At 41.8% G+C, this 15,769-nt stretch overlaps 1 protein-coding gene across 3 annotated transcripts in view; it reads left to right on the forward strand.

The window, feature by feature from the left end:
• MCF2 (MCF.2 cell line derived transforming sequence) overlaps nt 1–15,769 on the forward strand; it is a 176,730-nt gene that overhangs the window by 15,843 nt on the left and 145,118 nt on the right. For all 3 annotated transcript variants that reach the window (XR_016313873.1, XM_089684969.1, XM_089684970.1), the window contains exon 2: nt 14,404–14,472. Coding sequence is in view for 2 of the 3 variants with exons in the window: in XM_089684969.1 (XP_089541095.1) it covers nt 14,404–14,472 (69 nt within the window). In the remaining variant the exon portion in view is untranslated. The remainder of the gene's footprint in view (nt 1–14,403; nt 14,473–15,769) is intronic.

The raw sequence follows: 15,769 nt of genomic DNA on the forward strand, positions 1-15,769 counted from the left end.
GCGACTGTATAGCTGTTATGATTACTGTATTCTGATGGCAGGGAAGCCTCCCCACTGTCAGAATATAATAGATCTCATCAGGGAGGACTCCCTCATCCACACTACAGAGTCAGATTTATTCATTCATTCATTCATTCCATTGGTTGAACAAAAAAAAATAAAACTGACAGTATAAAAAAGGTATGGTAACTAGCTCATTATGTTATAATGATTGTTACAAATATTTTGATAACATTTGAGTTCATTGATTAAATGGGGGAGATTTGACATTTTTTGTTCAACTCTCCAGGGTGGTTAATACCGATGTTTGTTTTAGGTTATTCTTTTAACTTTGAAATTACATTGCTTCCAATAAATAGAAAAATGTTTTACTGACTAACTATTAACGCAGATTTGCACGTTCGTTGTAATATAACATGCTTTACTATAATATTTACATATTTCTGGAATATTACCATTCTTATTATTTAATTAAAATGATAATGTAAGATAACATCCATTAAACTGGTTGACCCATTTGGACTGATTTACTAAGGATAAGAGTCTGAACATCTAGTGAAGTTTACAAAATGAGTTTCTATATGCGCAGCTATCTCAGATCACCCTTCACTTGTCAGTTATTCAGGCAGATCTGAATAGAAACTCCATGTAAGTCTACTGGTAGGCCCCAAAAAAGGGAACATGGTCTGCATCCTTTTCCATTTCTTTCAAACCTAAGGACTGCATGTACAGTGCTATCAGAGTCCATTCATTTTGAATGGGCTCTAGTCGCACTGCATCGTACCAGACATAGTGCTTGCACAACTTTTGGAAGCAGAGTTTACCAAATGACTTCTGTAGCCCACTCCCCTTGCTCGATCAGCGCCACAGGCTATAGCTGGTAACCCTGATCAGTGTATTCTGATGGTGGAGAAGACTCCTCAATGTCAAAATACAATAGCTCAGCAGAGAAGATTCCCCCAACAACCCTGAATGTGGGAATGGTGGAATCAGGTCATTTTTTTGTTCAGCCAGCTGGTTGAACAAAATAAACATACATTTATGGGATGCCCAGGGGTCCATTCAATCTATGTGCTGCGTTGTAGTGTGTTATTAAATACATGTTCACAGGTGGTATCTCTCCTAAACATAAAATGTGTATTGTGTTAAGGCAGCCCATTCATTTGAATGAGCTGTCAACACACCACCATTTTGTTGCACTTATCATATCATAGAGCATATTATGTGCATTACCATGCATTGTGGTGTGCTGCAATGTGAATGCATTGAGAGTGAGTGGTATTATCACATTGAGAAACCATTTAAAATAAACAGTATTGCACTGTTGTATTGAGGCAACACACAGAAAACACACATGACCACAATGCATAAGGTGTAAATGGGCACTAAAGTTAGCAATGGGGTGGAAGCAATAGGACCTAGACAAGCTAACCTTTTCAGAAAACACTTAGCAGAAATCTTATACTTATGTAATGGCAAATGATCACTAGATACATTTTATGTCAAAACAATAAATGTACCCACAAGGCCTCTGGGCCTTGTATCTTAATCCCAGGATCGCTACCTGGAGTGACGTGGAACAAGCATGCAGCCAGCAAGTCTGAAAAGTCTACATTTCTGCCATGCATACTTGTTCTACAATCAGATGACAGGCCTGAAATCTTCAGATGCAGATCCCATAAATTTTATTCTCAGCTTCCCTTTAGAAAGAAACTTTATAATTCGTTTACAGATCATCAGAACTGCATGTGGAGAAGCCTTAGGGGTGCCTGACTGGACTCTTAAGTGGAATTAGATACAGGAAATAATGTCTGATCCCCCCTGCATACACAAAGACACAGTTTATGTGAAACAAATCTGATGGAAAAAATATATTATATCTATATATATATCATACATAGACACACATACATATACACACATACATATACACACACACACATACGCACACACGCTATATTGCCAAAAGTATTGGGACACCCCTCCAAAATCATTGAATTCAGGTGTTCCAATTACCTCCATGGCCACAGGTGTATAAAATCAAGCACTTAGGCATGCAGACTGCTTCAAACATTTGTGAAAGAATAGGTCACTCTCAGGAGCTCAGTGAATTCAAGCGCGGTACTGTGATAGGTTGCCACCTGTGCAATAAGTCCATCCGTGAAATTTCCTTGCTACTAAATATTCCACGGTCAACTGTTAGTGGTATTATAACAAAGTGGAAGCAACTGGGAACAGCAGCAACTCAGCCATGAAGTCGAAGGGCACGTCAAATGACAGAGCGAGGTCAGTGCATGCTGAAACGCACATATGAATTAGTGCAGAGACTGCGAGCCAGGCCTGATTATCCGACATCATTGCCTGACCTCGCAAATGTGCTTCTGGAAGAATGGTTAAACATTCCCATAGACACACTACTTAACCTTGTGGACAGCCTTCCCAGAAGAGTTGAATCTGTTATAACTGCAAAGGGTGGGCCACCTCAATATTGAACCCTACGGACTAAGACTGGGATGCCATTAAAGTTCATGTGCATGTAAAGGCAGTCATCCCAATACTATTGGCAATATAGTATGTATGTATGTATGTAAGTATGTAAGTAATGTATACACAAATGTATGTGTGTGATCTGCTGGGCAACTATAACTTCATCTTTTTTAGTTAAGCAAAAAATTGGATATTATATTGGGTCTGTGTGCACTAAAATTCAATAAAGTTTATTTTTCCAGAAACTTTTAGTTTGATAAATTATTGTGCAAATATCAAGAGAAATAAAAAAATTGCAACAACCATTTTATTCTTCAGGGCCTCTACCTAAAATATATAATGTTTTGGTGGTTCTAAGTTATTTTCTAGCAAAAAAAGCTGCTACATGGAACCGCATGGTGTCAATACACATTTTCCAAAGCATGGGGGTGTCATTAAGACTTGAAGCTGATATAGCTGCAAAGGGTGGGCCAACTCAATATTGCACCTTACAGACTAAGACTGGGATGCCATTAACATTAATGCGCTTGTAAAAGGCAGACGTCCCAATATTTTTCACTGGAACTAAGGGGCCAAGCCCAACCCCTGAGAAACAACCCCACACCATAATTCCCCCTCCACCAAACTTTACACTTTTTCACAATGCACTCAGGCAAGTACCATTCTCCTAGCAATTGCCAAATCCAGGCATGTCCATCGGCTTGCCAGACAAAAGGCATGATTCATCACTCCAGAGAACACGTCTCCACTGCCCTAGAAACCAATGGTGGCGTTCTTTAAGCCACTGCATCCGACGTATTGCACTTGGTGATGCAAGGCTTGGATGCAGCTGCTCAGCCATGGAAACCCATTCCATGAAGCTTTCTTCACACTGTTGTGCTAATCTGAAAGCCACACAAAGTTTGGAGGTCATTAGCTATTGACTCTGCAGACAGTTGGTGACTTCTGCGCACTGTGCGCTTCAGAATACACTGACCCCACTCTGTTATTTTATGTGGCCTACCACTTCGTGGCTGAGTTGCTGTTGTTCCCAGTTGCTTCCACTTTGTTATAATACCACTAACAGTTGACCGTGGAATATTTAGTAGCAAGCAAATTTCACGTATGGATTTATTGTATAGGTGGCAACCTATCACGGTTGAATTCACTGAGCTTCTGAGAGCGACCCATTCTTTCACAAATGTTTGTAGAAGCAGTCTGCATGCCTGGGTGCTTGAGGTTATACACCTGAATCCAATGATTTGGAGGGGCGTCCCAATACTTTTGGCAATATAGTGTGTGTATATGCAATATACACACACACAAGTTACTTAGACAGGGCAGTCATAGACAACCATCATGCTTTGAATCAGGAAGCTAGAAATGTAAAGAAGGTGGTTAATACAAAAGACAAGTCTGTTTGGCTGAGGCACATTACAGAGTGCAGATTATTGTAGCCGAGACCTTGAAGTCATTCTAGTTTGAGTATACCTTAAAATAGCAATATCGGAGTGTTGAAAGCACTTGTTATTGCTCAAAAGATTTAAAAGCATGCTAAGAATGTCTTTGACAGATACTATTGCTCTGTTTTCTTGGGATCCATCTTCTACACACCAATTCATTGTCCGATGGCGAAGTAGAGAGTAGAAAGGGGTCTGATCTTCTCCCTAACTGCCTACACAGGAGGGGCCTGCTATCCAATGTGCAGTTTGCTTACGGACTAAGATTTAAATGATTGTAAAATCCATTTTTTTTTTAATTTAAATAAAACAAACATTATACTTGGAAGGACACCGAAATAAGGCACCTCTAAAGTGCAGCAATATGGCAGTTTATTAGCATAAAAGGTTCAAAACACTAGCAGGAAATACAAAAGGACAGGCTCATTGCATATGTGTTTCTGGTTGGAGTGAAGCAGGGACCATTCAGCCGTCCAGCGGCACTCGTGGAGCGCAGGAACGTCGGAACCAAGATGGCCACCACACTTCCGGTATCGGTGTGGAACGCATAAACCGGAAGTGACGTAGGATGGGGACGGTAACGTGTTTCAGAGCATGCACAGAAAGCTCCTTCAAAAGACCTTCATGGCTCTTTCAAGTGCCATTGGCCCCTGAATTATGCAGGCACCATCAAATGAAAGGTCGATAATCCCAGCTCAAGGACATTTTAGTAACCTCTAGAGTAGGTATCAAACACAAAGCCTGCGGGCCGAATTCGACCTTCCATGCCATTTTATTTGGCCTTCAAGGCTCTACTGTGGCCCCCCCGAACTACATTTGACTGCACCGGATCGCATGGTAAAAAATACCATGCAATTCAGTTGCCGTGCATTTAAAAAAAAAAAAAAGTAGTACATTCAGTACTTTTGGTGCGGTGCAGTGCGACTTCAGTCCAAAGAACCTTTTCAGATTAGGAACTGCATGTGAATTGAACAGGAACGCTGTGCAGTTTCTGTGTGATTGATATGCAGTTCAGTGCAGTGCATGCACTACTGTTTGAAATGCATGGCAACCAGATCACATGGTACTTTTGCAGATGCATTGTGGTTGCCACCTGATTTTGGAGTGTCGTTAACTTTGCACTGATACCTGCAGCAGACTTCAAGGGCTGTATGACTGGAATGCAGTGCAGGAAGCATGGGAACACAATTCTAGTGTGAAAGAGCTTAAAATTAATGAAACGGGGGGGGGGGGGGGGGGGAAAGAGTAGTAAGCAGGTAAAAACCACCTCAACTCAATTCATTCAGACCGCATTTTTCCCTTTGCCCCTGGGGCTCAAACATGATTAAACCCCGGGAAGGGGGGGGGGGTTGTGAGACAAGTTGGAGACACTCGGGCCAGTTGAGGTGTGCGGTGGTCAGGCTACCTATTTCTAATTTTGAAGCATGCTTGGGGTCTAGACGGATGTTTCCTCAGCCTGCACCTTCACTGGTCTGCGGCTTCCTACTCAGTGGACCTTGACAGCCTGAGCGGAGAACATTAAGCATTAATCATGAGTAACAAATATTTTTATTTTCTGGAGTGCCCAGAATCTTATTCTGCAAATTTGAGAACCACTTTGATCACTGGTACAAACCTGACTCTCCTACTGCAGACTCCCCATATACAGCACATCAGAGGGATGTCCTACTAAATCTTACAGCAAGGAGCTAACACCCAACACCCTAAAAACGTCCTTGTCCTTTATAGAAAATTCAGTGGATTTTCTGAATAAGGTGATAATGCTGGAAAACTCAATTCAAAAGACTATTGTGTAAAATGGCATATCATGTAATATATGTAGACTTGTACACCTATTAAGGGAGCTGTGACATGAATTGCCTCTCCTCTTTGTAGATTGTAAGCCTCCACCATCAGTAAACAAGTTTGGAGAGCACGCCTGTCTGCTTCACATGGCCGATAGGTAGAATGCTGATTTACAGTATAAATACACGCATAGGTGGAGATCGTAAGTAATTATTGGGTACAACTCCTGTGAGCCAATGTTATGTGGAAACACTTTCAGTTTATAGTGCTAAATTATTATTTTACATTCTGAAGCAAAAATAGCGTATAATAATAATAATAATAATAATAATAGCAATAAAAGTTAAGTTTTATTTTACCAGTTATAAAAAAAAAAAAAAACCATTTTAAAGCCAAATGCCAACTAAAACTTTTTTGTATTTAATGGGGTTGGGTTAGAGCCCTTCTCATACCGGCTGCTACCTGTGCCCTTACTGTGGACAGGAAATGGTAGAAAACCTCTCCAACCAGGAGACAGGTAAAAACAATATACATCAGAACATCAGACACTGGGGTTGATAAAACTGGAGTGTGTTTAATCTGGAGCAGTTGTGCATAGTAGCCAATCAGATTCTAACTTCAGCTTGTTCAGCTAAGCTTTGACAAAAAAAAAACAAAAAAAAAAAAAACCTGGAAGCCGATTGGTTTCTATGCAGAGTTGCATCAGATTCTGTACTCCAGTTTTAGTAAATCAACCCCACTGTGCTTATTACTGTGACAGACCCAACTGGGATAGGGTCTGCAGGTTAGCCTCTTGCCTACTGACCATGGGCCCTGGCATCTGAGGGGGCTCTATTCTTTGGGTGGTGTGTGCCTGGGCAGGGATCTTTGGAATAGTTTTACTTTGGATTCAAGTCCATGTCTCCCTGAAACACACAGATTCTGAGAACTGGAGGACCAGGATACAGATTTGGAGTCTGTGTCCAAACCAGCATTGACTGCTTCAACCCCACCTCCTAGACTCAGAGAGAGGTTAAAATAATCAGCTCAAAACAACATGATGCTGAAGTCTCTTGCTGCAATCTGTTTATCAAGGTGTGATGTGTTTATGGTTGTGTCTTTATCCCATTGTCAATTGAGTTGAGTCACCTATTGTTTTGGTCTGTTGGCTAGTCCTCCTGGAGGTTCCTACATGATGGGATTAGTCATATGTCAACTTGACATTGTTACCTAATCAGTGTGGGATGTTTATCCCAATGTGAACTGTTTGTGTTTATTGTTAATGTGGGGACTGCCCTTATTTCTGAAGTGTATAAAATAAACTGTATTTCTATTCAATAAACCATTCCAGTTGCACCTAAGCTCATGTCTTCTAGTCCTTGGGTGCAATGCCAAGCTATACTACTTTGGTCCCGAGTCCCAGCAGCGAGGAAGCAGTTCTCTGACAGAAGCACCCAGGCGGGATGCCAGGCAGTCCATCACAATTACTGTCTGTGCCTTCTTGTCACAGTGTCACCTGCACCCTCCATTTTCCCCCCTTGGTGTCATGTTAACAGGAAGTGGGAGAAAATCTCCTCAATGGTGACACAGACAGACATAAGAGGACAGAAATTTTATCTCTTCCCCTATTCCTTCCAAATCTAAAATGTTCAGGCTGGAGTTTAGTTTTAATATAAATCCAAGGGCATTTAAGTCATGAGCTTTAACTGTGTTTTTTGGCAAGGGCCCGCTCCCACTTCCCCTTGGATTGCCTAGGCAATCCAAACGGTAGTTCTAACTCACCCCACAGTCTTCTGGAACATGTCACAGGTCCCAGAAGACTGCGGGACCATTCGCAAAGCACAATGCAAGCTCAGTGGGCAGCCGGCTGTAAAACTAAAAGCAGCATAGCCGGCTGCCCACAGTCAGGATGTCGGCACCGGGAACCTGAAGGCTGTTGAAGCTGAGTGAGGAAGGCGCTGAACCCCTGCACAGGTAAAAGTGTCCTTTTAATAAAAGTCAGCAGTTACTGGATTTGTAGCTGCTGACTTAATGTTTTTGGTCCAGAGTGAACAACCGCTTTAAGTTCACTTGGTAGAGCTCTTATAAAGTACCCTTATGTATTGGGATTCATGCAGACTGGACACTTTTAAACTACTCCTTACATGATTTTCTCCTGGCAGCAGAAATGCACTTGATGCTGGTAAATGTGTACAGTGTTTAGAAGCGTCAAGCACTTGGGCATTACTTCATTTACTGAGCCAGAATAAATAGTTATTCTGGCCATTGAAATGAATTAACGCTCAAGTGTTAAACCTGCCTAGCGTTAACACGTTTTTGGTGCGTCAAGTGTTTTTCTGCCAAAACTCTCATGTCCTGAAAGCAATTCTTCTGCATTTAGGAGCATTTTATGGTCTGTAAAGGCTGCTGCTTCTAAACTCTGGTAAAAGTATGTGTGAATGGACACTTAGGCTTTTATTGAGGTGCAATCAGGGGCTTATGCAAAAAAATGCCAAAAGCCCCAAAAACATGAGTTTAGGGGGAGCAGTGTGTATGAGGCCTTAGGCAGTTTTCCTCCAGCACTTGCTTCTGGGTCTTCCGTTACTCCTCTCTGACCAGTGGGCAGCTACTGATGATGTAAATCTTGCACATACACACAGACGTTACATCATCCCCTGCACCCAGCACCATCCTCAGCATCTTACAGATACTGGGAATGAGTCCAGAGTGAACATGCATGGGGGAGAGAAAAAAAAAAAGTTAAAATTATTTTTTGGTAGAGAGCCTTTATATCCTTCTTATGAAAAAATAATCTACATCCTAGCAACTTTTATTCCATTAGTTTGGTCCATCTTTAGTGAAAACGTAAATAATATCTATGGTCAAAATGTAAAATTTTACAATTCATTTGCACAATGAATTTCAATTATTTCTAGCCTACTCCTGGTAATTTGAACAATCTTGAAGTTTGTAGAGTTACTTTGTGAAGATCCCAACACATTTACGGAGTGGAATCTGCAATGTGTGCAGGGAATTCAGGTGTAAAGTGTAAAGATATTTTGTGAGCTGCTATGCTAAAAACCAAAAATACTAAATATTTTTACAAAGAATTGTGAATCGCCCACACTATTCACACTTTCATACAAAATGTGTTATATGACATAAATAGAATTCCAGTGCCACACTTCAACTATATTTGTAACCATGTAAACCAACTCTAGCAGGTGACAAATATCAATTTGTAAAATGTCCATCTGATAATAAAAATCATCCTAAATTGATGTGTATCTTCACAGATGCTTTAATTCCATAGTGCTTCTTAAAACACCCTGTGCTTCTATATACTGCAAACTAATACCATTATACTCCACCGGATGTGCTCTCACCTGATATATATGACCAAACCATTAGGCAAGGTCATAAATGGCATATGTCCCTTATATATGGACTGATGTCTTGTCTTCAATAGACATAAATCTCCTCCACTTTCGTAGCTCCCCACCTCCATCAAATGTGCGCCCAAAAGATGACCAGAACACAGTGCTTTATCCTTATAAAACATTAATTAATAAAAATTCCAGTATTCCACGCACATGTATGATGTAATTAAACGCACCATATAAAGTAAGGTATGAGTGCCATGTCATCCAATCATTCCCCATGATGTAGCCACGTGACCCAGGGGCGTAACACGTAGGGGAGGGGCTTTGACATCACAATGCTTGTAGGATAGGAGAGTGCAATACAGGTGGCTGCATGCAAGCAGTTGGAGGATCCGTACTAATAGAATCCAATTGGAATTACTTTATGTGGCACGCTTAATTACACCATACATGTGAGTGGAATACTGGAATTGTTAATACATTTTTACAAAATCGATGTTTATGTCACTTGCTAGAGTTGGTTTACATGGTTACAAATATAGGTGAAGTGTGGCACTGGCTTGCTATTCAGGGAATTTGGGAAGTTGTAAAAAAGAGATGGCCAACAAACAGCCAATATTAACAACATGTACTGCACCTTTAAAAAAAAAAAAAAAAAAAAATACCCTGCAAGGTAATGAAGAAATTAACTTAAAACAAAGACCTCCAGTGGCCACGGCAGAGAGCTCTAAAGAAACATCACGGGTATGTAGTTCATTCAGAGCGCGTGCTCCAGCTCTCAATATGAGCAAATATCACCTAAGCTGTGCACATTTATAATGGAACTTACCTGTAGGAAAGGGGGGAAGAAGAGTTTACTCCAGCTTTAAGCAGAACTTCACTCTTTCAATAAACCTTGAATATTTTGCATCCTTATGCTGCTAGCACTAGTAAAATAGATAGGAAAGTACATCATACATACTCGTTTTTAAACTCGTTTTTTTGTTTATATTTCTTTAGTCACTTCCTAGTTTCCATGCCTAGGCAAATGATGTGATACTTCCTAGGAGTCTTCAGGATGGGAGAAGGGTTTTTTCCAAATAATAAACACACCCTCCTGCCTGCACCTGAGCTAAGGGCAGATGGGTTCCATGAAGTAAATGCTATATGAATTATCTGCCCTGCCTCAAGATGGCCACAGACAGAAATGCTAAGGAATGTTTTTCAGAGCGATTTCTTAGCAGAATAAAGCATGGAGACAAGGATGGATGGAGGAGTTTGCTTTGAATATTAAAAATGAATAGCGCTCTTGGATTGTGGTGGTCAGATGCAGTGTAGTTTAATGTATTTGATGATGTTATAAAAAGAAAGTATATGCTGTGTCCACTAAGAATATGCATGCATCATACATACTAGGGGGAGTACAACTGGGGGAATCAATGGTGGAGAAGGATCTGGGAGTTCTGGTAGATCACAAGCTTAATAATGGCATGCAATGCCAAGATGAAGTTTATAAACGCAAGCAAAATCCTCTCTTGTATTAAAAGAGGTATAGACTCCAGGGAGAGATATATTACACCTGTACAAATCATTAGTAAGACCTCATCTGGAATATGCAGTTCAGTTTTGGGCACAAATTCAAAAAAAGAACATTGGGGAACTGGAGAAAGTACAGAGAAGGGCAACCAAACTGATAAGAGGCATGGAGGAGCTCAGCTATGAGGAAAGATTAGAGGAACTGAATTTATTCTCTCTTGAGAAGAGGAGATTAAGGGGGGGATATGATCAACATGTATAAATACATCAGTGCTTCATATAGTGAACTCGGTGTACAGCTATTCACCCTGAGGTCATCACAGAGGACAAGGGGGCACTCTTTACGTCTGGAGGAAACTAAATTTAATCTCCAAAACACGGAAAGGTTTCTTCACAGTGAGAGCTGTGAAAATGTGGAATAGACTCCCTCAAGAGATGGTTCTGGCCAGCTCAGTGGATTTCTTTAAAAAAAATGCCTTGATTATTTTTTGGATACACAGAATATAACTGGATACTAACATTTATAGGTAAAGTTGATCCAGGGAATATCCGATTGCCTCTTAGGGGATCAGGAAGGAATATTTTTCCCTGCAGGAGCAAATTGGATCATGGTTTGCTGGGTTTTTTTTGCCTTCCTCTGGATCAACTGTGGGTATAGAATTAACTTTTTTTTTTTTTTGTAAATGGTTGAACTGGATAGGTTTTTGTCTTTTTTCAGCCAGACTAATTATGTAACTATAGAACTCCTTTAAACTGATATTAACCCTCAATTTGTAAGCACTTTCAGCAACTTCTTCGCCTTTTAACATCTTTTAAATGGTAAATGTTTATTTTCTTAGGCTCAATGTTAAACTAAACATATCTGAGGGTTTAATAAAAAGGATTTATAATAAACAAAATTACAATAACATGTTAAAGTTTGCATTTGATTTTAGTGATTGGGTTTGTATACCTTCTCTTGTTCCCTGTTATTCCTTTCATTTGTTTTTGACTATAGACACAGTATGCGCTTCCAGATTACATTCACTGTTCCTTCCCTGCCTCCTACTCTGCTTCTTCACATATGCTAAAACACAGGACAGCATGTTATTGCATATACATGTTTGGTGGTAGCTGGGACCAAACAAGAATCAGCAGGTAGTCAGTAATTGCTGTGATTTAATTTAGCAATGGATTAGTTCCAATACTGACACAGTAAAATGAGGACTTTAATCTTACAAAAGAAAACACACAGCAGGATATTGTTTTAACATAAGAGGCTGCTGTGTGAGTGAAGACTCACTTAAGAGTAGGCCGGTCAGGCTGAGCATCAGGAGTGCACTATTTTTTTTTAGTGGTCACTGAGCGCAATTTTCCCCATGTGCTTTGCTTTGAAATTGATTAAAGCGGTTGTAAACATCAGACATGAAATATGAACAGAGGATGTCCCTCAATAGTGTAATCTCAATGAAAGTGGAGTTCCACTCACGCTGTCAAAAAAATAAAAGTCAGCCGCTACAAAAACTGTAGAGGCTGAGTTTTAAAAAACAGCAACTTACCTGTCCCTCGGTCCCGTGGTGTGTCCCCCGCAGCCCGTTTCACCGGCTATCCTGTATTCCAGGAAGCCGGCATCTTCAGTGTGGGCACCCGTCTGTGATAGCTTCCGGCTTCACAGCCGGGTACCCACTGCGCATGCGCGAGTAGCGCTGTGCTTCATGAATGGTCCTGTAGTCTTCTGGGACCTGCCACGCATCCCAAAAAAAGACTGCAGGGAAGGAGGCAGGACACCTTCCATTTCCGATCACCTAGGCGATCGGACCGGAAGTGGGAGCGGGTACCTGTCAAAATTAGGTACCCGCTCCTCCCCCCCGCCCCCAAAGGTGCCAATCCTTAATGGGGAGCGGGGGAGCAGTCCTTAAAGTGGAACTTCCCCTTTTGGGTGGAACACCGCTTTAAGAGGACTAAGTGTCATTTTTGTCTGCTGCCTTGTTTCTCTGCTATCAGCATGTATCACTTCAGACATAATTTCCTGACACCAAGAGAAAAATGGTGACAAGGGAGAGACCTCCAGCAGATTGACAATCTCAGCTCTGTTCCTGTGAGCTGTGTAGATGGGGATGTGTCTTTTCCCTCCAGTCAGCTATCAGAACTCTCCTCACTGAGCTCTGCAGAATAACTTCAATTCTCTGCCCCCTTTTTTTCTGAACTCTCAGACAAGCTTTAAAATTTAGTACTTTGAATGGATGTAGAGAAGAGAAGACTACAGATAGACAGGTACTATTTATGTAAGAGGAATGGTTTCATCTCTGTATCACCCAAGGCCAGTCACTTCACTGGGTGTATGTAAGTGTTTACAACCACTTTAAGACTGCTTACATCATCCATTGTAGTGGCATGTGCCTGTGCTCTTCCCCTCCATACAGATTTGAGGAAGCATCAGATGCAACTGTTGCAAAAAACCACTTGAAGCTTCAATTTGATCTGATCCTGTTGTCTGTCTACAGTAACCTTGGTCACCTCCGGCCATCCAACCTTCTGGTCCCAAACCCTCAACTGTGCCAGCTGTCCAGGTTTTGTGACTACTGTAGGCCATTGCTCTTGACCTGAGCCTGTGTGTCACCTATTGCCTATGTGCTAGCAACACGTCTGAGGAATGAAATGGGACAGTTCTGCTGTAATGGGTGCCCCCAGTCCACTTTCTACCATCAGGTTGAATGACAGAAAAAAAAACCCTTACAGATCCCCACAAGCGATGTGGATGCAGGGATCTCTCCCCCCGTCAGAATACATTGGCTGCAGCGTCTAATCAAATGCTGGTTTTTGAGCAGGACCATTTGACAGAAGCCAGTCTAACAACCTGCTTCTGTTGAACAGACAGGTACACACGGATCAAAGTCCAGCCAGTCCTGCTGAACTGGATGAATTTCGATCCATGTATAACCAGCTTTAGGGATCCACATCTAAGAAGTAAACGTAAAGTGAAACTATTCTCACCTAAAATCCAGTGATGCACCATCCCGGAACTCATCTCCGGCTGATGACATCTTTAGGCAGCAAGTTTTTGAGTCTTGATTGCCTTCCACTATTATTGGCCTGGTGGAGATTACTTCTTTCCAGCACAAGCGCAAGAGTTCCACTGCAGAATTTGTGCAGTGAGCTACACTCGGGTAGCTCACTGTACAGGGGCAGACAGGCAGGTAAGTAGCTATAATGCAGAAATGACAAAGCATGTCTCTTCTGCTTCCTGCCTGTCCACCCATTTTTTAATATGAAGCCTAAAGTTCCATTTTAATAAAACAATCTTATCAATGTATGCTCATGTACAGATTCTAATTATCTGTGTACATAGGGTTACTGCTCTGCAATAGTGATTGGTAACCAAAGATCAGGTGACCTGGACTGCCTAAAACAGGCAGCTTGTGAACAACAGATTTTGTTGATGGCAAAAAAGAAAGGTCCACGTTTAATGACAGGTCCACTTTTAGCTGTCTGGCAAGTGGTCATGCTGTACAGAAGACCCAATGGGAATGTTTGTTGATGCTATAATTATTAAAATTAAACAATTAGCTGAAGCATCCACATAGCAAGGATGAAACTGATGGAAGCCATTACCCCCTGCATGGATAAGGAAGAATTTCTTGGGAAGTCAATATCTGTTTGAAAAGATTTTTCTTTTTTTTTTTCTTCCCCCCCCCTCTTTAAAATTCCAATGCAGTTCTGTAAATATTTGTAAGACATATGAGATTTGGTCTTTTGATCTAGGAATAAATAATGTACGGCGTCTTAGTTTGCTTGTAAGTGGTAGATATTCCAGCACACCTGTTTTCCTGACCTGCCTCTACTGAACTGTTTTCCAGACACGACAGCCCCCATCTGTGCCAGGGACATCACTGATCTGCTGATGAAAGAACTTGCTTTTCTATCAGGTAAGCAGAGTGTCACTCCCCATCCTCCTGTGTTATCTTGTAATTAAATCCTCACCATGAACTTGCACGCTGCTTGGCAAAGTGATACCCTCAGTATTATCCTCTAGTCTCTAATACCATCAGAAGTGTGGTTAATAAAACATTACAAGTATTTAGAAGCATATAAGGTTTCTCTGGAGAACAATGTCAAATATAATTATTAAAAATACATAATGTGCTTCTTTCATAAAGGCACACAATTATATGAAAGATAAGAAGTGTAGCAACAACCTGCAGTAGTCAAGTTTGTTTCACTATATAGTTGTGACAGTGCTTCACCATGTCACAGTCAGTGATGACATTAGGTGTGTTCGGACTAGGATCCGAATCCCTGTGTGTGGGCCCGCTAGGAAGCTGTCACCTGTACCAGCCAATCATCTGCAGTCAGGGCATTCCCTACCTTGCGGCGCCATGTATACAAACCCCTTGTATATGTGCGGCTTGAGTGCAGTGGATGCCATGGCTGCAGATGAGTGGTTGTCAGCATCCCCAGCAGCCCTCTAGATATAACATATGTAGAATTACAGAATGCCAAGCTAGAATACACTTCAGTCTCCAGGCCTGAAGTTGGAGAAGACGTCATCAACCCTGTGTAAACTGACACTATTCTGCATGAACTTACACAGGGTTTGACTTTCAGCCCCGACAGAATACCAGGCTGGGGAGAATGGCGAAGGGGAGTTTAAGTGGTATTGGGGGGGGGGGGGGGGGGGTGTCAGGGGGGAAATGAGCTTTTACAAAACCCCATACCATTGCCCTCAATGGACAAGGTGACTCTGGGAGAGATTTACTAAAACTGGTGCAGTCAGAATCTGGTGCAGCTGGGCATGGTATCCAATCAGCTTGTTCTATTAAAGTGGTTGTACGGACAGGTGGTTTTTTTTTAACCTTCAGACATGCTATGCATGAAAACACCTTCTGAGTGCAAATTCCCCTCCTCCCCTGATTATACTCAGTTGAGTTGGATCTCGATCCGGCACTGTGTACAAAAGCAGTGGCACTCCCAGTTCTCTCACTCCTCATTGGCTGAGACACATCTATTGGCTCCTGCTGCTGTCAATCACAGGCATTGAGGAGGGGGCTGGGGTCAGAGCCAAGCTCTGAGTCTTACGGACACACAGAGGTGACTTGGGAGCGAGCACGCACGAGTGCCCACAGAACAAGCAGCTTGCTCTGGGGGCACTTTGCAGGCAGGGGGTTAGGGAGTTGGAACCAGAGAGGAGGATCAAGGCTGGTCTGTGCAAAATCATTGCACAGA

The sequence above is a fragment of the Staurois parvus genome, unplaced genomic scaffold (genome assembly GCF_062004578.1).
Source record: "Staurois parvus isolate SC_StPar_1 unplaced genomic scaffold, SC_StPar_1.0 ptg000361l, whole genome shotgun sequence".
NCBI lineage: Eukaryota > Metazoa > Chordata > Amphibia > Anura > Ranidae > Staurois > Staurois parvus.